General features: G+C 37.4%; 1 protein-coding gene across 1 annotated transcript; it reads left to right on the top strand.

Annotated features, from left to right (window-relative positions):
• Positions 1-20,886: 20,886 nt before the first annotated feature.
• LOC140142341 (uncharacterized) lies at positions 20,887-22,971 on the top strand. Its single transcript, XM_072164311.1, has one exon. It carries the CDS (start codon positions 20,887-20,889, stop codon positions 22,969-22,971), a length of 2,085 nt encoding a protein of 694 aa, XP_072020412.1.
• The last annotated feature ends 744 nt before the right edge of the window (positions 22,972-23,715 follow it).

Below are 23,715 nucleotides of genomic sequence, written 5' to 3'. Positions count from 1 at the left end.
GGCTGAATAGTGCCATTATTTTATTGAACTGTTTATTATCTGTAGCCAAATTAAAAGCAAAATCGGGGCATGCATCACTAAATTATGGCCTCTGTCACAAAAATCTTCATGCTCACGTGACGTGAACAAAATTGAAACACTGACAAAGTACATTTGTGTATGAGCTAGATTAATAAATCATAATTAATAATAATGCTTAGAATGTTAGCTCCGAGATGACCTATGATTTTTAGGTCTACGATGTTTATTTTCTGGAGAAAAAAATTGGTTTAGGTGGCTACGTACAGCCCAAATTAGGACGAGAACCATAGAAATTTAGCGTAACCTTAATCAATCACAGAGCAAGCGTGAGAAGGTCGCAAGGTGCGGTGGCTGCCACATATTTCTTTTCTTAACCTTTCTTATTGCTGGTATATTTCATTATTTCTACGTGTTCTTTGAAGTAAAATCATCAAGTTGCATTGTCTAAATTGTTTTGCGAATTACTAATCTTCGGTCGATTTTCACATCCAAATTGTGGTCACACGATACAATTCTTCAGAAAATGCAAGTTCATACGTGCTGGTAGTAAACAAGAAGTAGAAAGATTAAAACATTCAACTGCACTCACCAGGTTATTTCCCCAAATATTTCGGAACCAACTGGTTTCTTCCTCAGTGGGTGATGGTGTGTGAGATGTTGCTGAGATCAGTGTTTCTAGAAGGTCTTCTACTAGAGTTGCCAGTTAGTTTCACTGATTTCAGCAAACTGTTGTACACTGGAGAAAGTTCGTAAACACTGATCTCATCAACATCTCACACACCATCACCCACTGAGGAAGGAACCAGTTGGTTCCGAAATATTTGGGAAAATAACCTGGTGAGTGCAGTTGAATGTTTTAATCTTTCTACTTCGTCAGAAATTGTAACGATAACAATAACCCAACATTGATGGGAAGGAGCAAAAATTCAGCAGAAAGGAAAGTGTCACAAAATCTGGATTTTTACACCGGATCGTACCACTTGAAATACGTGATGTCTATAAAACATAAAGGAATCCCAAATTTGGTCGTGATTTAAAGCCATATTATAACATTTGCTGAGGAGAACGCTCTCAAAAAAATTTTAAATTCTGGTTTTTACACGATTGTAATGTACTTTAGTCAATAAAGATACTCTGCAAAAATCAAGACTTTAGGTGCTGTAGCTTTGTCAAAATCCGAGATTTTAAATAAAACGACGGAACCGGCGTTTTATTATTACGATGGAAATATTAGTCGAACACGTATGCACAGTACGTACACGGCATGCGGGATACATATACACACGCACCCAGAGGATCGTGCCGCATTACAACCGCGGGAGTACGGGAACATATCTGACAATAAAAGCTAATATTTTATGGAAAATAAATACTTATCTATTTTTACAGAAATGTTATAATATGGCTTTAATAGAGTGATAGGATAACTCGTACATGTGAGCTATATTGTAATGTCGTTTTTCCTGGCATTCATTTTATATCAGCACATCATAGTACGTTGATCCTTATCACTACTCTCTTATTTCAATGTTTTTAAGTAAAACAAACTGGAGCAAAAACGTGCCAGGGAACAAAAGCTTTTCAACCTGAGATATTCTTAGAAATTGTACAAATCGACAAATCCAAATAAAGGTCACTCATGAAATTTGTACACATTTCATTGTAAATGTATTTGTCAAAACTGAAAGAATAGTATATGAGTGAGCTTTGAAGTATGTAAATATGACAATTCATAAGTCATAAATGTCATCAGGATTTTAGGATGTTTTTATAGCTGCCACTTTCATGATTTTGATATCCATTCAAGAAATGGAGGAGACTCAGAACAAAATTGTTCGATATAAAAAGTGATTGATCTATTTATATGCGCCTTTAAATATCAAACCAGTGCAGTACACAACAGTACAAGTACTTATAACATCTAGATAATTTTAATTTAATAATCTCTTTCCTAATGGCCAATGTATGAATTAGAGCATGAACAAGTTTCATAGCTATACAAGGAAACAGCGCAGGTGTGCAATATGTTTGTTTCCGAAAATAGTCTCAAATACTTTTGTATAGAGAACGTACTGTGAACTAGACCCAATCTTGTTTGAAACATGCTATTTTTGATGAGATCATATATCGTCATTCTTCCCTTTGAGTTATTACCTTCAAATTATAGAACAGATATTCCTCAGACACCCGTGCAATTGAGTCAAACTAATTTGACATAAGGATAGAGGCATCTTGCGGTTTGGTATGTACCTTGCAATGGTTCCACAAATGTGTCACAACACTGCGATTTATTTGTCTCTGCTCTGATCTCCCTCTCTTTCTTTCACACCTCTCCCTCTCTTCCCCTATCTTAATCTATCCCCTTCTCTCTCTTTCCATCACTCTTACCCTCTCTCCCGCTTTCTTATTTCTCTCTACCCCCTTCTACTCTCTATCTCTCTTTATCCATCTCTCTCGCCTTCCTTAATTTATTTCGAATAAATATACAGGCTATAATGTTGCATTACAGACAGTTATTAAATGATTGATTTGTTATGAGTATGATTAAATAGGCCATTGTCGGGGAAATCTGTATCACCTGTTCAAATCGGCAAAAGACTTATATTATAATAGCCAAACCACATTGTTATGATGTAGGTTTGAAAGATACCTCCCAACTAATGTAACTAATATTCTCCAGACATGTGGAATACGCTCCTCAAAGAACTTATTATGATATATAATATGATAATGTTTAAAGTCTTGTTCAGACAATGTTGATTTATGCACATAAGAGGTTTTATTATAGTCTTTGTAGATCTAGACCAGCGTGGTTAAGTATATTGTTAAAACCAAAGGCATGATGAAGGTGTCCCAAAACAGACTGATTGTAGTAAAATAAGGTTTTATATGATGTTTACTTAATTGCAGGTCATCTAACAATTGAGTATGAGTTTGACATTCGAGTTAATTGGTGGCCTTTTACTAAGACTCCTGTCGGGAAACTCGCCCTTAATGTCTGATCTGATGCTTGTCATATGAAAGAGAAAACAAATGTTGTCGAGTTACAGTACACTTGTGTCAAGTCAACAACGCCTCAGCAGATTTTGAAACCTTTATTGATTAGACGGGAAAACAACTAGTTAACCTACTTGTTTGAAAGCACACCGTTAATCCGATAGCGAATTCTCAGGTAAATCATACAATAATTGTTGGTTAAAACCGTAACCAACAGTGCTTGGTTAAACATTAACACGTGTTTTTTTTTTATTGTTAGTTAAGTCTATTTAACACAGTCGGTTAAACCATGTTGATGATAAAACATTAATTGGTTTGTTAAACTTAAACATGTGGATGGTTAAACCATTTTGACCATTTACCATTAATTGGTTAATTGGTACATGTATATACATTAAATTGAGTTGATCTTGTTTAAGGAGAAGCTAAGCTTGTTGAACAGGTATGGCAAAGAAATATTTCCTTGCCAAAGACAAAAGGAGAGTACATTCAGTGCAATCAACATGATCATTTTGGTGCAGATCAGCCTCAAGCCTCAACATATGTCCAATATGAAAATATGTGGCTTATCTATCATTGTCTATAGTGACTTGACGACTACGAAATTAAACAGCTACAGCTTGTCCAATATAGTGTATTTTGGTTTAAGTCGGGAGAACAAAATTCTCAAGACTCTTGTGAACATTTTGATATATAATTTGTCCGTTCAAACACCTGTGTTACAAAGTCGTTAAATAGAACTCAGTAGCAAACAAAATAACAAGCTAAATAACATGAGCTCTATGTCTTCACAAAAATGAGCTATGAAGGCAAGTTGCTACGAGTGAACATAGCAGAAAATATTCTCCAGACTCTTCGGAACATTTTGATATAATGAGTGTTCATTTGAAACATCTGTCCTACGATATCATTAAATATTAAATAAACTTAAATCTCAGTAGCAAACAAGACAACAAGCTCAGAACAAAATGAGCGGTGTCTTCACTTTAAGAAAGCAAGTGCACTACGAGTGAACTTGAAAAACGCACATAATCTTTTTGGTGCTATGTAAATTATAGAAACAAATTTTATTGGATATTGTGCTTGAAGCCGTTTCTCCAGGCATAGGATTATGCTAAATACAATTATTTTGCATTGTTAATCAGGTAAATATCATAGGTTTACATTTTGTTATGAATAAGAGTTCAGACTTAGAATATAAACGGTTGTTCCATTTTCAAATGAGCCATGAAGATAGCGCTGCAGATTATGGAAATAGTACATTAGTACTCTATGTTATCTTTGGTTATCGTTATCATAAATTCTTCACAAAATATCCTAGAAGTCAGAGAAATATAGGTATGGAAAGACAAAGGGATCGCAAGAGCTACCACCTACAATTTTAGAGTAAAACACCAATGTCACCATGGATATCATCATTCTCTAAGACAACTAGGTTTGCAAAGAAGCAAGGAAACATGGAAAAACAGACAAATGCACAGTGAAATTTGCAAACATATATCACAACACGACATGGAGAATGCACATTCATTTCCCCCATGGAATTTATATGGTTGTTCCATTTTCAAATGAGCCATCAAGGTCGTTATAGCGCTGCAGATGATGGAAATAGTACACTAGTACTCCATGTTATCTTTGAAATATGAAAGTTCAATTAATATAAAATTCATCTTTCAGAAAATAAAACAATTGAAAGCGTTTAAAATGTAGTGTAATGTAGTGCAAATTGTCAATTTAGTTGTCAATTGTCAATATTTGCATTGACCATTACGGAATTAAACCATAAGAATATGCAACTGTTCTTAATATCAGGCTTATTATTACACGATTTTAACATCTGATGGATTTCCTAGAATTGAGATCACAAGGTTACTGTTTTTGTTGCCAATGCTTGTAGCCCAGCTTTGATCTATCACAAGGTCATGGATTTCCAGACATGAGTATGGAGTTCTGACTACTAACATGGACTGTGATGGACAGCAACAGACAATAAAAAAGAAGAAGAAACACATACACACACACCCCCACCCCCCACACACACCCACACAAAAAAACCCAATTCGGTAATATTTATTATGGAAAATTCATTTGGTTATCATTATCATAAATTCTTCACAAAGTATCCTAGAAGTCAGAGAAATATGGGTATGGAAAGACAAAGGGATCGAATAAAATGCAAGAGCTACAATTTTAGAGTAAAAAACCAATGTCACCATTGATATCATCATTCTCTAAGACAACTGGGTTCGGACAAGGAAGCAAGGAAACATGGAAAGACAAACAAATTCACAGTGAGATTTGCAAACATATATCACAACAACACATGGAGAATGCACATCCATTTCCACCATGGAATGCCTATTATTGCTGAGGTATATGTGCTACATTGTTGACTCAAGCAAAGAATCAAATAAACTAATATGTATGGATGAGAAAAAGTGATACTCTGGGGCATCACCCGAGCTACGAGATCAAAATGCGGACATAGACAATCCCAGCATAATTCCACTGGAAGCAACCAGTGTTGCCCTCAAGCCGTGTTTAACGTGGTGCATTGGGAACGCTTATTACGCCAACCAATTAAGGACACAACATGACCCGAGTCTAGCGCTGTGCTATTTCTAAGTTTCCGATACAATTCAAACTAGAATGTAGATCTTGTCGCTTCTCTTTACTTTTATTCAAGTTGCTTATTTTCCCGTAAGTTGTCTGCAATGGAATCTTATTGTTTATTTTCTTTACTTAAATCTAGAAAGATAAATATTTGATTCACTTAATATTGCTATTACTTGACTAATTGTGCCAACAATCCTTCCAAACTACATATATTAGCACCTCAGTCTAATTTACTTTGTTAAGGTTAAATACAATTGATTTTCAAGGCTTGATTCCAGAGGGGCGTAAGTTAATAATGGAAACAGCCATGCAGAAAAGAATGAACTCACGCGTACCGATATCGATAATGTTACATAACAGTGTTTTGTGGTACAAGATTCTCGAAAATTGTTCCCAAAAAACGGGCTAATAAAATTTAATCGGTACTGTAATTGGTTCTTCCCCATGGCAACATTATTTCTTTGGTCGATTTGTAGTACAATACAAAAAAGGAGAAAACAATCACTCGGCGTGGTTTTATACGGAGTGAAAATTTGAAAAAAACTGCATGGAACGCGTTTTTGATCTTGTGAACATTGTGCGTAAAAATGATTTAAACGAAGGATTTTCAAACGGATTCTAAAAATTTGTATAAACACACAAAAATAATGTAAAGATACATCCATGCACCAAAATTTGACTCACTGCGATATTTGATTGCTGAGAAAACGCGGTTTTAGAGAACAACTTTATACGTCTTTTATACGTTTTTTATACGTTTCTTCGTGTAACCTTAATGGACCAGTATGCTCCAAGTTGGTATGAACCAGTATGCTCCAAGTTGGTATGGACCAGTCTGCTCCAGGTTGGTATGAACTGCTCCAGGTTAGTATGGACAGTCTGCTCCAGGTTGGTATGAACCAGTATGCTCCAGGTTGGTATGGACCAGTCTGCTCCAAGTTGGTATGAACCAGTATGCTCCAGGTTGGTATGGACCAGTCTGCTCCAAGTTGGTATGGACCAGTCTGCTCCAAGTTGGTATGGACCAGTCTGCTCTATGATTTGGACCAGTATGCTCCAGGTTGGTATGGACAAGTCTACTCCAGGTTGGTATGTACCAGTCTGCTCCAGGTTGGTATGGACCTGTATGCTCCAGGCTGGTATGGACCAGTATGCTCCAGTTTAATATAGCCCGATCTGCCCCAGGTTGGTATTGAATAGTATGCTCCAGGTTGGTATGGACCAGTCTGCTCGAGCTTTGTATGGACCAGTCTGCTCCAGGTCGGTATGGACCAGTTTGCCCCAGGTTGGTATGGACCAATCTGATACAAATAGGGAAAAAAAAAAACACGCCCTGTGTGAATAACTCACATGCATTTTGTTAAGTTATTTTCAACAGCTGAGCAAGGTCATATTTCTTTGTTGTGCAGTTTTCATTGCAAATGGCTGATGAATTGCCAAGTAGTGATTGGTTACAGGCAAATGTGATATTGCAATTTACTACCATGATGTTTTCCTTATCAAATCGGACCTGCTAAGTGTTTTTCAGAACATTTTCACGGCAGGTGTAGTTCTACCGTTACTAGTAAATGTGACCGTACAGCACGAATGAGCCGTAAATTCCCTAAATTGTATTCTGAGTTACAGCGTAAAATGTGTACGAATGTCGTATTCAATGTCGTTGAAGGAGCAAAGTTTAACAAACTATAACCCCGCTTCTGGGTATCGTTTGAAGTCAAATGATATACCATTTTAAAGCTTATGATGTATATTTGTTAAACATGAAATAAAACAAAATTGACCGGGGGAGGAATTTACGGCTCATTCGCCGTGAACGGTCACAAATAAACAAATTCCAACATGGCTGCTATATAATAACAAATTCCAACATGGCTGCCAGGGCAGTGTATGGGCTTCACAAAAACTGCTACTATTTATGCCCATAACTGCAAAATAATCCTTATGTGGGATGTGCAATATTATTATATAAGAGTGTGTATTCATTGGAAATGCTAGAGAACCAGTTTTCTTGCTACATTTGCCTGACTTTGATGACAACTTTTGAGTCCAGGTTTGTACACAAACAAGGTAGCAGAATTTGGCACCTTTGGCACCACTGTCACACAAGTCTTGGTTTAAGCTTACATTAACTTTATCACTAACTGCTTCATGTGCAATAAATTAACTATGGCTCCATCAACAACTATCCCAGATAACACACGGACGTCGGTCCGACGTCGGATATAAGGAGCTAGCAAAGTCGACCGGACGTCGGGATTCGTGTCGGGTGCTCATCGGGGGTGCATCCTGCCGTCGACACGTAAAAGACGTTGTTCCAACGCTGGGCCGTCGTTTTGCCTACTGTCATGCCGATTTTATTCCGATGTTTAAAAGGGTTGTCCCGACGTGGGACCAACTTTTCATGTCGACTTGAAAAGGACGTCGTTCCGACTTAGGGGACAATGTTTTGCCGGCTACGGACCTTACTTATGCCGACGAGAAAAGTACGTTGGATTGTTTTAGGGCCAACTCTTTGCCTACGCTAGTGCCGATGGTATACCAACATAAAAAGTACGTTGGTTTTACTTACTCTTTTGCCAACGGTCCTGCTGATTGTATACGACATGATGGTCCGACTTCGTAAAGTACGGCAACGGAAGTTGTGAAGGCATCGTAGTGAGAAGAATCCTAGTTGTAAACACATAAAACCATGACGTAGTCATACACCGACCATGATAAAGTAAAGTACATCATGTAGTAAATGTATGACCCCGTGGTTAAACATGTTTCTGTTGACCGTTTTCTTTCACAAACATCAGTAAACGTCTGTGCGTACCTGTTTCGAGATTTAAAAAAGATCTAATATAGCAATACATTAGGCCCTAACTGGTTAAACATGAGTGGATTTGATGTAGTTTAATAGGTTTACACGTTAAAAATTCAAATTGGAAGAAAAATATTTAGAAAATACTTACTTGAACCTGCATAGGCCTAAGCTAGATACTTCTACTTCTACGCAAGTGCTTGTCAAAGCCTGCTCGGCAACTAGACAACACTTATCTCCTCATCACTCTTCAATGAATACGAGCAGCAATCACATAAACAGTATAATGTACAGCCAAAAAGATATAATATTATCCATAACTTCCAAAAAATATTAACGATATTGCGCTTGTCTCTTTGTGCCATTTGAATTTCAACTGCCACGCACGGATGTATGTAATTCTACGTAGCGTGCATTGGCTGTACATGTTTACGGCAACGGAGGCCAAAAGTTCACTTCCAACACTGGGCAACAGGGGTTAAGATCAGTTCAAATGTTATAACGGTTTTGTATAGTCTCATCACCCGTGAGCTGCCTACTCATTTCAAAACAAACATCGTCATGATAATAGCTAGCCTATGACTGGGTCATCATTTCAACTCTAAAATCGAGATTATAATATTGCTAGTAGGCCTAGGCATGTGCCTATTTATTTTTTGGGAAATCTTTTTGTTTTATCGCGTTAGTCATTTACACAGGTTATTATTATTATGACGTGAGTTTTAACATTGTTCAACACATTATAGTATAACACTTTCGACCAGGTAATGTACAGAACAGGTATAAAGATGAGCCATTGCCGGGTGGAGGGGCTATGAATTAATTAATAGGCCTACCCCATTCCAGGCAAAGAAATTTTTAACCCAATTTTGCAATTTAAATTATGCAAATAGGCCTAAAGATCGTCCTATATGTATATAGGCCTAGGCCTATACGGTTCACTGTCGTTGGACCAACGTTTTACCGACTACCCATAAAAGACGTCGTTACTCGACCGTAGGTCCGACTTTTTTCCGACTATGCATGAAAGACGCCGGCTGACTGTTGTTGGCCCGACGTCCTTCCAACTATCTGAAGAAGACGTCGTTACATTGCCGTAGGCCCGACGCCGTTCCGTAGAAGCAAGGGCGACTCCGACGTGTTTCCACCATGTCCAACCCATTGCCAACGTAGGCCCGACGTATCGGTGTTTACTGGGATGTTACTGCTTTGTATAGCTTTATATGCTAGTTCCTTATATTCCACCATGGGAACTTGTGTAAGCTTACATGCTGCAGGCAAAACAAAACTAAGTTCTCATTACGGGCGGAGGTTCTTATCATGCCCAGTCGCCTATTATAACAATGGGACAGCTACGTTTCATCCATCTCGTGTTTTGTTTTTATCTAATGATGTGGAGCTAAATCCCGGCCCTGGTCCCTCGATAACCAGCCTACTGATTCATTTTTCAACAATAGTGATCGTGGTGGGGATTCGTCTAACTTAACTTTAAACTCATCAGCCCTCTCATCATCTACAGACTATAATTACCGGACAAATGTGATCACATCTTTATTTTTTAATGCTCGCAGCATTATGAATAAGCTTCCTGATTTCCACACTACGTTGGACACAGAGAACCCGGACATTGTGGCTATAAATGAAACATTTCTTGCTGATTCCATCTGCGACTCTGAAGTCATCGCTGCCCCATATGTGCTTTTCCGTCAGGATCGCTCAAGGAACGGCGGTGGTGTAATGATTGCAGCTAAAGACAGTCTCAGCCCAGTTAGAATTACACAGTTTGAACATGATAATTTAGAATTGTTATGGATAAAAATAACGACTCATAAAGGTTCCATACTATATGGCTCCTTGTATTGTCCTAAAAAGCCTAAATTATCTTTTTTTTACTGATTTAGATGACTGCATTGAAAGAATTCTCCAACATGTTAATTCATATTTAGCTGTTGTTCTTGTTGGAGATTTCAACATCGATGCTCCACATATTCAACCTTCTCAAAAGTTCTCCGAGGGCGACACAAGATTATACGGTTTACTTTCTCAGACATTAGACCCCCTTAACATGACTCAACTTGTTAATTTTGTTACTAGGAGATATTCAGAAAATGATCTTGATGGTACCCTCATCGATCATCTTTATTCAAATAACTCTAATATTATTAGTAAGGTAATGCCACATTATGGCATCACAGGTGGTGACCATGCTGGTATTCAATTTACACTCAGTGTTGCTCTACCCAGACCGACGCTTCCTCCTGGATCTTTTCTTCAGTACTCCAAGGCGGATGTTGACGGGCTTCGAAACGAGCTTGGTAATATTGATTGGCACAAAGTCATCGGTGGCAAATCAATTAATGATGCCTGGTGCGCTTTTCGGGATAGATTTATGGTATGTATCCACAAGTATGTGCCGTCCCGGAAAGCTAAAAAAGCAGCCCAAGAAGCCTTGGATTACAGTTGAGACTATAAATCTTGCTAGGAGGAAGCGCCGACTGTATAGAGCTAGCCGTAAAGCTCCTGATAACTATAATAAATGGAACCAATATAAGAAGTGTCGTAATAAACTCAAGTCTCAGGTTAGAAAGGATTATTACAATTATCTCAAAGATATTTCTGCTGACAACTCGAATTATGGCGCAAAATTTTGGTCCTTTGTACGTGCATCCAAGGCCAAACAATGCGCCACATCTTTTAAAGATGGAGATATTTTTATTACTGACCCTACAATTATTGCTACTAACTTTAACACCTTTTTAGTTCAAATTTTACAGATGTAGACTCCGATGTTGATACCACCTGTGATGGACACGTTGGCTCACCTCTAGTGGCCATCGGTACTGACGCTAATGAGATATTTCAGCTTATCAATCGTTTAAAGTCAGGTAAGGCCCCCGGGCCTGATGGTATTACATCTACCATGTTAAAAATTACTGCTGGTCAAGTTGCGATGCCACTTACCCTGCTTTTCAATTTATCTCTTAGCGAAGGTAGAATTCCTGATGACTGGAGGAGAGCCAACGTAGTGCCAATTCACAAAGCTGGTGATATTTCAAGTATTAAAAATTATAGGCCTATCTCATTGTGTTCTGTGGTTGGCAAACTGCTGGAGAGGGTGGTTACTGGCCGTATGGTCAAGTACATGCGTAATGTTGGCCTGATTTCTCATCAGCAACATGGTTTTGTTTCTGGTCGGTCATGTACCACTCTTCTCAGTTCTGTTTGCTATCATTGGGCTCAGATTCTTGATGAAAGATCACCTCCTGATGTAGATGTCATTTTTCTTGATTGGAGCAAAGCTTTTGATAAAGTGAGTCATCAAATTCTTCTAAAAAAGCTGCACCATTATGGCATTTGTGGCCCTTTGTGGCATTGGATTTCATCCTTTCTTATGAATCGTTCTCAGTGTGTCCAATTCAGGGGGGCTTCATCCGGATGGATCCCTGTTCAATCAGGGGTCCCCAAGGCTCGGTCTTGGGTCCTCTTTATTTAATTTGTTTGTTTTGGATTTACCAAACTATGTGCAATCTTCTCTTCCGCAATATGCGGATGACACACTTCTTTACAGGCCTATCCGTTCTGAAAATGACATCAACATCATACAAGGTGATCTTAATAATATTACTTATTGGTGTCAAATCAATAAAATGTCTTTAAATCCTGATAAATGCAAAGTTATGCGTCTAAGTAGGAGAGTTGGTGTTGCGCATCGCAGTCCCTCTTATAATATTCTCAACTCACCTCTGGGTGTTGTGCAAAGCTACAAATATTTGGGTATTATCATTTCTTCCAATCTGAAATGGGGGGATCACATTAAGCATATTACTTCCAGGGCTTCAAGGCTCCTTGGTTTCATCAGACGTCTTGTTCGCTGTAATGATGCTGATATCCTTGTTAGGCTTTACAATACATTATGCCGCCCCATTCTTGAATACGGGGCCCCAGCTTGGATTCCACATCAGTCTGGTCATCTTAAAAAACTTGAAAATATTCAGAAGCGGTTAGCACGCTCTTGTATCCCTGCACCTAGGGGCGAGTTGTCTTATAATGAGCGCCTCCAAAGACTTAGTCTCACCTCACTGGAGAACAGATATACATATCTTGCCATTGCCTATGTAACCAAGTGTCTCTGTGGTGTGTACGATGTTGATCCCTTCAAATATATCAAGATTAATTTGCGTCATGCAGACACCCTCAAGTTTCATCATTCATATGCCAGAACTGACAGTTTTAAATTCACAGTTTTTAATAGATTTCCTGTTTATTTTGACAATTTACCCTCTTATGTCAAGGACCAACTCTTGATGAGTCTTCCTAGTTTCTTACAAGGTACAAAAAAACGTTTAAATGGAATCAGCTGGCAGGTCCAGAACTAATCCTGATTTCTTTTTTACCTTTTTGGGTGCAATAACTGTAATTTTCCTTTCTGTACTTTTTGTATTTTTGTTATTTTTATAACTTTACATAATATTTCATTGACATTTTTAGATGTTCATATGAGCTGCTTGGCCTGGTGGGAGTTTTGCTCTTCATCCTGGGGGTCTCTCAGCCCTTTTTGTTGTTTTGTGTTTGTAGAGAGCCATACGGTTAGCCACTTTGAAAGTTGACTTTTTGTCACTGTTTGGCTTTCCCTGCCAGGGTTCTCTTGTTTTCCGTCCTGTTTTGTTAATTTGTTGCTCCGACCCACCCTCCCGGGGGTTGGTGCTATCTGCCCAGCAGGCCATGTTGCTCAATTCCCATATGTGTACATCCATATCGGGGCGGTGCGCTTGTCGGTTGCTGCATGTGTCTCGTTTCGCATGATAGCTGGGGGTGGGTGCCGGGCTTGTCTCGGGTGGGGGTCGCTTCGGGTCGTCCACGGGTCGCATGGTTTGGGAATACGTTTCTGTATTGCGGCTTAGGCTTGGGACGGGTCTGGTATTCGTCCCTGGCTGTTTATGTGGAATGGAGCGTGTGTGGCGGCCGACGGGTGCATCGTTTTTGATGTGGATGTACACATATGTAGTGCTTATATACATGTAGTACTATTGGTGAATTTTGTTTTGGGGGTTCGGTAGTTTGCTCGCGTTTTGGACGTCTCATCTTCCGGTCGGGGGACGTCATTGGTGATGCTGGGCTGGCGGCAGTCCTACTCTCGTTGCGGACTTTGCGGTGGTTGGTCATATGCAGGATTTGGTGAGTGTGTCCCTTCATCACCGTTATTGGCGTTAGCATCCATTCGATGCTTTGGTTTTGATGTGACGCGTGATCTGTCATGGCGGACTTGTTTATGAGGGGACATGACCACTAAGTCATGTGTGTGGCTGGCTGCTGTGGGGAGCTGTGCGCTCAGGAGATGGGGGTGTTGCTGGTTCGTCGTGTTGCTGAGGGGGTCCTCCGATCGGGGGGTGGGACGTCTGGAGAGGGAGTGAATTGTTGTACTTGTGAAGCGGTTTACCATTGGTATGTCGTCTAACAGTCCTGATGAACTTATTCAAGGGGCTCATATTTAATCGTTTTTAAATATCTAATTGTTTTTGATGTAGTACTTATAAATGTGCAATATATGTATTTTATAATGTTTTTCTGGCGAATAAAATGAAATGAAATGAAATGAAATGAAATCTTTCTGTGAAAGAAAGACTCATTCAATTTCTTTGAAAATATCATAAATGGTTTATTATTCATGTTGAATTGGAACATGTTTCAGAAAGTAATGCTTTAGGTGAATGAGTGACGTACTTTTGTTTGAAATGTCATGACATTACTCCCTACAGCTGATTATTCTGTAATAAGGTTTCCTCTGATGTATATGCTGTGACCCATTTAACAGATTAATTGTGAAATAGTAGCTCTTTTGGCGAAATAACCATGAATTAGTTACTGTCATTAGCAGGATGGCACTTTCCAGGAAACAAGATGCGCAGGGCAAATGATATGAGAGGTGGACGATTTGAGGTGTTTTGGAAATGCGTCGTTGCTATCTAAAGAGAGCTTCTAGTGAAAAAATATTTTAACAGTTCTGTGGCTAAAATTTGAAACCTGTGCAATTTCAATTTTAAGCTTCCTTAATATGAATATGAATTTACAGTGACAGTTGAATACATATAGTAACAAACATTTAAGTGAGTGACTATGAAAGAAAGAATACCTTAGAAACCCAAAGTATTACATTAAACAAATCACCAAATAAACACAAATCCTGACCGGCACACAAACCCAACTTGAAGAAAAAAAGCGAGGGAATGTGCTGGCATGGGATTCAAACTCACGACCTTCCGATCTCCAGGCGGACGTTATATACATTAGGCTACCAGCTCCCACTGATAAACTGTGCTTATAACTATGTTTAATGTAAGCAGTCAAGTATTCAATACAAAAAATAATACGCAAGTACACAAGTGCAGCTAGGAGCTTTGAACTCAGATTGGGTGCCATAAGTTTCACGCTTTGCGTTTTTTCATCAACTACATATCTTCTCTTTTTTGTATTCTTATGGTGTTGTTATGAGTAATGTATTCTTTAACTGCATTTTCTATTTAATAGTAATTCAAATTGAGATGAAAACAAACTTTGAGCTTGAAACTTGAACTGAATAAAAACACTGACCCTGAAAAGCATGGCAATTAGAGTTTTTTATTGGGATGGTTTTATTTTTTTATTCAAAAAACTTACTTTTAAAAGCAGATTTTGAAAATAGTCCGTGAAAATTTTAATTTGCATGTAAGGTCAGGTAAAGTGTCTCCTGAGAAAAGACGTAATTTAAAATACCTCATGGGAGTGCAAAGAAATGGGAATTGCCTTGTGGTAAATTGCATGATGGTTACAAATGAAATAGCCAGTGTTTGTAATGAATATGTGATGCGATCAAGCAAAATCAGTCGGAACTCGGAAATATTGATTTTGAGATATAGCCAAACAAAGGAAATATTTCCTTTTGTTTTCTATTGTTTTGGAAATTCTTTAATTGCTCATATGTTTGCAACTGGTTGTTCAATTTTAATGGGGTTTGCTGCAAAATGCAGCTTTGTAAATACTTTACCTATGATTACTTTTCAGTAATTGATTGATTCTTTACTTTGCCATTTCGCATAATTGAGTACCTAATCACTGACAAACCGTGTAATGAATTGATTTTTAGGCCAAAAAAAAAAAAGGTTTGTCTCAGGACCCCGCGCGCATAGCTTTTAAAATGAGATTTAGCGCGTAGCTACGCGCTAGTGCTTTTTTTTTTTTTTTTTTTTTTTTTGAATGATAAAACATCGTAGTTTTCAAGAAAAATTACATTTTCGGCACAATCAATTGGCGATCATTTCTGACAAAATGTCAAAAATAAATACTCCAAGAACTGTATGACATGTTCGCTCTGAATACCGATCTGTTGAAACAGTATGCAAGTAACGGCTCTGCGAACGAAATAGCGGGACAATCGACTCTACTTGTAGATCTAGAACACGTCACTGGGAATTCCCCATGTGCAGATATTTTGCTGCTCGATAAGCGATTTCATATCGGTATACCAGAGAAAAGATCATCATTTAACTAATTTTCATACCATGCCGAATACATATTGGAGTTTCCTCAACACATAGGCCTAAATGTCAACTTTTTGTACTCCTTACTTACGGTACGTAATGTTTAAATGTAGGACAAAATAGCGGCGCACATCAACATTTGTGGTGCTTAATTTTGCACCAATTCATTGGCACTACTCACAACATTTACATTGTTACGTCGTGTGATCGAAATTTTTCAGAACTTGAACGGGAACTTGAATTATTTAGCATATTTTTTACTATAGGTCAGGGTTAGGGTTTAGGTTAGGGGTTTTAGGAGGTGACGGTTAGTTAAACCGGGATCCGCGTTCTTGTTAAAAAAAAAAAAAAAAAAAAACAACCCATAGGACAAAACCTTTTTTTCAAAAAAAAAAAAAAAAAAGCATAGCACATAGCTTTTTAGCCAAAAGGTCCAGAGACAAACCCTTTTTTTTTTTTGCCTTATGTCTGCTTTGTTTTTTTCTCCACACAGATCAAGTGCAATTACGTGTACTCTTCCGTCTTCAATTTCAATGAGACTCTTTGGTGCTTCAACACCTCATTTTGTCCCATGTGCTACCTACAATCTTTTAATAATGCACGAATACTGAGTATGGGTTGCATCAACCACGAACTGTGCTTACCATCATCAGACACTTATGGCAATAATTTGATGAAATTCTAAACTTGATATTTTTCCTCGTTTATGTACTTCAAAAAGTTTGCAATTGCATAGTTGTGTATGGCAAAAAACTGAAACAAAAAATACCGAAAACCGGTTTCATTTGAAAACAGCAGGTTTCTCTCCTTATTTGTGCAAATACGTCGTCATAGTCATGTAGAGGCAGACTTTTGTAACAATTTGATGCCTCTGAGAGTTGACAAGAATATGTTAAGATTCTGGAAATATTTGCTTGAGGAATTTACAAGAATGCATTCACAGATTGTTGAATAAATATTTAGCCCGGCAATTTTCCATCATATTTTTTAACCGATTCCTTCTTTCATTATATACTTTTGAGTACAATTTGATGCATTACTGATTACTTGTACCGTCTGTGATATTCGCGTTAAGTGCTCAGTTAATATAAAATGAAGAAGACAATAAGTTTTCGTGTCATTTTCGTTCCCAAGCTAATATCTTTGCTTGGCTGAGATTAATTCTTTATTCTACAAAATTATTTATGTAAATCAAAGCAGCATATCAGAACAAAGCAATTGGTACTTAAACCGAATATCTTGAAATTATAATTAAATATCTTTGCCAGAAGAAGTACTGAACAAAATCTTGAGGAATTTTCTGTGATAATAATGTAATGCCGCAAGCAGTCAAGATTACAGGATTGGTCTCATTATCAAAAAAAAAATCTGATGGGATTATAATGTGCAGTGGTGTAGATTTCTTTTTGACATTGGGGGATGGGGCTGTAAATTGTAAAAAGTATACTGAATCCAGCACCTTTTGGCGACCGAAAATATTTACGGTAGAAATGTAGAAAAATGCCACATTGAAGCTAAACTGGTGTAATATTGTGCAAAAGTGGAACAAATTCTCGCGACCCGCGCAAAAATTTGCACTTTTGGGGGTAAAATGGCCAAGTATGAGTTTAATTGGTTAAAAAAACACATACAGGCGTCAACATGGAGTGACGGATGCTTGCGGTACGATATTTATTAAATCAGAATACTACAGGTATATTTTGCAACTTACCTTTTATGCCTTGTATTCAGAATATCCAGACTTTATTAGGCACCTGGTACTTGTTCCTTCTGGGAATATTGTAGCACAATATGAGTCCTCTTTGTTACAATGCTATTCTATACAGTCTTATTCATCTTGAGCAGAAAGGAAAATATGACATAAGGGCATTTGTGAATTTCTAAGGGTTTCAGCATAATCAAAACCTTGAGCCACACATCCACCCCCTGACTAACATGTTGTTTGGTGTGTTTGTGCCTTTCTCTTTGCTGTATCTAGCGCTTAGAGGCTATTTTGCCCATTTTGCACTTTGTCCTGTCTTGATATTATTTCAAGTGTGAGTTCTGAAAGAATGTTGACAAACGAAACAAAGTTCAACTTAGTTGAAACTAGACTTCAGCACATTAACAGTTTCCACTTTGTCACAAACAAGGATCTTTTAAACATTTTCTTTAAACAAAATGTGCTTTTAAGCTCATCAGCCCAATTGCTGTATTTATGATTAATTATTTATAATGATTACTTGTAGTGAATGTCACATAATTTTTCCGTTCATTTTTACTTTATATAGTGTTCTTGACAATTTTTTTTGTGCAGTGAATTCAAATTAGTCATCTTAAAGAAAGTTTGTGAGCAAGAACACACATAAGCTCATTTAATGTAAGTAGGATAAAAGCAGGTCTTTTATTCTCGCCTAAGTATGTCTGTTGAATTTGGAAACGGAAGGTTAAAATGCAAATGCAAGCACTTGATGCTGGAAATTTAGGACATGAATTCAAATTAAACGGTAACTAATTGAACAAGAACATACTTCAATCCATTTAATATGCAAGTAGGATGAAAGTATGTGTTTATTCTCACGCAAACATGACTAGAGGGTACAAATACAAATGCTTGCACCTGGAGATTAGCAAACACACTTTTTATGAAATAATAATGATGTATTATGTTTTAATTGACACATTTATAATTGTTGATTGTTTGGTGGAGAAATTGGGCAAACCTCTTTGAAAACGGAAATCTATTTTAGTCTCTTAATACGGTAAGATGATATTAGATTAACTATGAAGCAGTGCGATTTTTTAGGAAACTCTTACACTCACTTCAAAACTTCCAATTAATCTGACATTTTAATTACGAGACCACCAATGCACTCTATTTCTCTTCCTCATTAACCGATTTTGATGTTGAGAATTTAAGCTATTATTGCATGCTTTTGAACTATACCGTTGTGCTACACATATACACACTAAATTGCTCATATATTATAAATTCGTAATATCCTTGCTGATTTCATATCATCCAAAACCCAGAAGTGTAATGTAAGTTGTTAAACTAAGCCTGACAGCCTATTTATAACTCTCAATTCAATTTATCATCATAATTCAATTCAAATGTTCTTATCATCTTGCGTTGTGTTATGGAACACATTACTGCATTACCTATGATTACTTTTCAGTAATTGATTGATTCTTTACTTTTGCCATTTCGCATAATTGAGTGCCTAATCACTGAAAAACCGTGTAATGAATTGATTTTTGTGTCTGCTTTGTTTTTTCTCTACACAGATCAAGTGCAATTACGCGTACTCTCCCGTCTGAAATTTCAATGAGGCTCTTTGGCGTTTCAACACATCATTTTGTTTCATGTGCGATCTACAATTGGTTTATAATGCACGAATACAAAGTACGAAGATAGGTTGCATCAACCACGAACTGTGTTCATCATTATCGGGCACTTGTACTTATGGTAATAATTTGATGACATTCTAAACTAATCATTTTCCCCTCGTTTATGTACTTCAGAAAGTTGTGTATGGCAAAAAACAGAAAAAAAAACAGAAACAGAAACTGGGTTTCATGTGAAAACAGCAAGTTTCTCTCCTTACTTATTGGGGTAGATTTTTGTAACAATCTGTGAAAATTATGTGAAATTCTACCACTAAGAATATTTTATGCTTCTGATAGATGACTAGAATATGTTAAGATTTTGGAAATATTTGCTTGAGGAATTTACAACAATGCATTCACAGATTGTTACATAAATATTTTAGCGCGGGCAATTTTGGATCATATTTTTCAACCGATTCCTTCCTTCATTGTATACTTTTGAGTACAATTTGATGCATTTCTGATCACTGGTACCGTCTGTCATTGTCATGTAAAGTGCTCAGTTAATATAAAATGAAGAAGACAATTATCCTTCGTGTTATTTTGGTTCCCAAGCTAATATCTTTGTTTATTCTATAAAATCATTTATGTAAATCAAAGCAGGATAGCAGAACAAGGCAATTGGTATTTAATCTAGTCTAGATTATAATTAAATACCTTTGCCACAAGAAGTACAGAACAAAATCCTGAGACATTTCTGTGATAACAATGTAATGCCGCAAGTAATCAAGATTACTAGATTGGTCTCATACCAAAAAAATCTGATGAGGCTTTTTTAAAAACCGAAACGTCACATTCCGTGTCTGGATTGTAATTTAGAGCACCAGTAGAATTATATCATACTAAGATTACTAGAACATTGCTATCTCTCGCATATAATGTTTATTCGACAAGATATTGAGGCAATGTTCAAATTACAGTTTTTTAATTTCTTCAATTTCAGCGATGTTGCAATACCGTACGTCTGTGAAGTTTGTGTGTCTAACTTACCGCTTACCAAATGCCACGAATGTTACAGTCTTTTGTCCAAATCATATTCCTGATGACGTCACGCGTAAGTTATTCATGTTGTTTTGACATCTACGCTGGTTCCTATATGTTGAGCAAGTTATATAAACTTTCAACAACAAAAGAGGACATGGTTTGAATATTAACATTATATCGCTTGCAGTTGCAGTTGTCTGGTATTAATAATAAACAATACGCATCAAAATTCGTTGTTGTGGGGGATGACAGTGTTGTGAATACAGAAAGCCGTCATGTTTATGTGACTATGTGACAAAACTCCGTTTTGTGTGCGCCTAACAGGCTGCCACAGCAAATTCATTGCTCCAGTTAAATTTCTGTTTTCATCTGTTTTTAACTGAAATATTGGTTCCAACTTTTGACAGCATGTTGCTATTACATCAGTGACAATATCTGGCTGAGTTTTTGTCTGCTACCTTGCTATCTGGTGGAATATTGGATGATTTTGTGATTTTTAATTTCATCATTCCTGCCTATGTGGATACTCTAGTCAGCACACAGCACTTTGATGGGATCAATATCTACTACAATAATTTCACAATGGGATCAATAAAGCACTGCATCTTACTTGCCTTGGTTATCATAGGTTTGTGGTATACCAGTACTGTACATAAACATAATGGAGTGGCCTATCAATACCATAGGCCCACTGTTGGTACTACATCTAGTAACAGTAAACCAGTGTTTCTGAAGTACCTTGGTACTCGTATGGTATACTATCCTAACTCTGTATCTACTTTCCAGTCACAGCTTTTAGTAGCCGGGGACATTGAACTAAATCCAGGTCCCGATGAAACTAATTCGGTGTTATTGGATGATAGAAATAGGCCTACACATACTGTGTATAGTACAGCTGAATTGTTAAATGCGAACTCTGAAAATGCGTCGGTACCATTAAATACATGGTTAAACATTAGATCATTAGGTATACAGGCCAAGGCCCCTACTCATAGAGGTGTTAGGGCAGGAGTACGTAAACAGCGTAGAAGATCAAGCGTTTCAAGTACTGCTTGTCCGCAACCCACAGATGTTCTCACAAACTCAAATTCTCTTAGTATCTGTCAATGGAATGCACGATCTGTCGGTAACAAGACTACTACCTGTTCAGACTATGTGTTGGATAATAACATTGACGCTTTGTTTCTTACTGAAACGTGGATGAGTGAATTAGATAATGTAAAAATTGGAGAGTTGTGTCCTCCAGGTTATAACTTTATCAACATTCCTCGTGATTACAACAAGTGTGGGGGGCTTGGTATCCTTTACAGGTCCCCTCTGAAGTTTCAGATAATTCCGTTTGATTTCAAAACTGTCAATTTTGAGTACTCCATTATTTCTAATAATGAACGTAAAATCTATTATGTAGTCATTTACAGACCTCCTCCGTCCAAGGAAAATCAGTTGAAAACTTCAAACTTTCTGGTTGACTTTGAGGTCTTTGTTATGTGTGTAAACTCCTTAGCTGGTAAGATCATCATGCTAGGTGATTATAACATTCATTGTAACCGCCCTGAAAAGTCTGAGGTCGCCAGGTTCCTTGAAATTCTCAAAAGTACTGGTTTTCATCAATATGCCAAAGGGCCTACTCACATCAGTGGCAACACAATTGATTTGGTTATTGCTCGTCCAGAAGAGAATCTCATAAAGGAGTGTTCTGTTGGCGTCAGGCTTTCTGACCATCATATGGTTCATTGTAAGCTCTCATTGCAAAAACCAAGTGAACAGCAAAATGTGTCCGTTACACGAAATTTCCGTAACATTGATACCATCAATTTCCAGAAGGATCTTAATTCATGTTTTGTTGATATACTTACTCGTGATGACAATGTTGACTATTTATCTGTGGCATTTGAAGAGTCTATTATAAAATCCTTGGACCTTTATGCCCCTGTCTCAAAGAAAACGCGCAGTACCAGATTAAGACAGCCCTGGTATAATTCGGACATTCATAGCGCTCGTAGAATTCGCCGTACGTGCGAAAAGAAATGGCGTAAGACACGTTTGGAAGTGCATCACGACATGTATATCGAACAGAATAAAGAGGTTAATAAGTTGATTGATAGGGCAAAGAAACAGCATATTTCTGAGAAACTTAATTCTGCTCATGACTCTAAATCTGTATATAAGATTGTTAATGGTCTGTTGAATAATTCAAGCAAAGTGTTACCTGCATATGAGTGTGCAAATACTTTAAGTAATTCTTTTGCTACATATTATCAAGACAAGGTTTCTATTATATACTCTGATCTTGATAAACAGCAATCAGGTAGTGTATGTAGCGATACCTATAGAGTTAATGTCACATGTAGACTCTCCAAGTTCAATCAAGTGTCTGAAGAAGATGTTATAAAGCTTGTTAATGGCACTGCAACAAAAGGTTGTGTATTAGATCCAGTGCCTACATGGTTTCTTAAAGAAAATGTGTCTATTTATGTACCTGTCATAACCCACATCATAAACATGTCTCTTTCAACAGGAGTTTTTCCGGACACTTTTAAACATGCTATTATCAATCCTCTCATCAAAAAACAGTCGCTCAATCCCGAAGAGCTAAAGAATTACCGCCCTGTCGCTAATATCAAGTTTATGTCCAAACTGATTGAAAACATGTCATCAATATTGTAACTAATCATATGATTGAATATAATTTAGGCGAGGAGTTTCAATCTGCCTACTGTTCTGCACGGAGCACCGAAACCGCATTACTGAAAGTCAAAGATGACATCATGGGCATGATTCATGACCAGAAAGGCGTGTTCCTTGTGCTTTTAGATCTAAGTGCCGCCTTTGATACTGTGAACCACAATATCCTCTTCAACAGATTAGAGTGTGAGATTGGCATAACAGGAACTGCGCTTGACTGGTTTAAATCGTATTTCAGCAACAGAACAACTTGTGTTTTGGTTGACAATGTTCACTCTGTTCCTCATGATATGCGCTATGGACTTCCACAGGGTCGATCGTTGGACCAAAATGTTTCACAATTTATACCATACCTATTGGAAGGATCATCAATAAGAACAATTTGTGCTATCATGTCTACGCAGACGATATTCAAATATATAGTTCTTTCATACCATCAGATTTAGCATCTATTCAGTTGACTCTTTCTGCACTTCAAAACTGCATTGATGAAATACAACTTTGGATGACTGAAAATATGCTGAAGCTGAACAGTGATAAGACTGAATTTTTTGTTGCCACCTCGCCTCATTTTAAACGTTCTTTACCGGACATTCAGTTGCAAGTTGGAAATGACATCATCAAACCATCAGGAACTGTGCGAAATCTGGGCATCATCTTTGATGATGTAATGTCTATGGCTCCGCAAATAACATCTCTTTCCAGTTCTGTTTCATACCACTTGCG

The sequence above is a fragment of the Amphiura filiformis genome, chromosome 20 (assembly GCF_039555335.1).
Source record: "Amphiura filiformis chromosome 20, Afil_fr2py, whole genome shotgun sequence".
Classification (NCBI taxonomy): Eukaryota; Metazoa; Echinodermata; class Ophiuroidea; order Amphilepidida; family Amphiuridae; genus Amphiura; species Amphiura filiformis.
This window is presented reverse-complemented; position numbering and strand designations above follow the sequence as displayed.

Coding starts and splice junctions, on each gene's coding strand:
- LOC140142341 (XM_072164311.1), top strand. CDS start 20,887: ATGGGATCAATAAAGCACTGCATCTTACTTGCCTTGGTTATCATAGGT.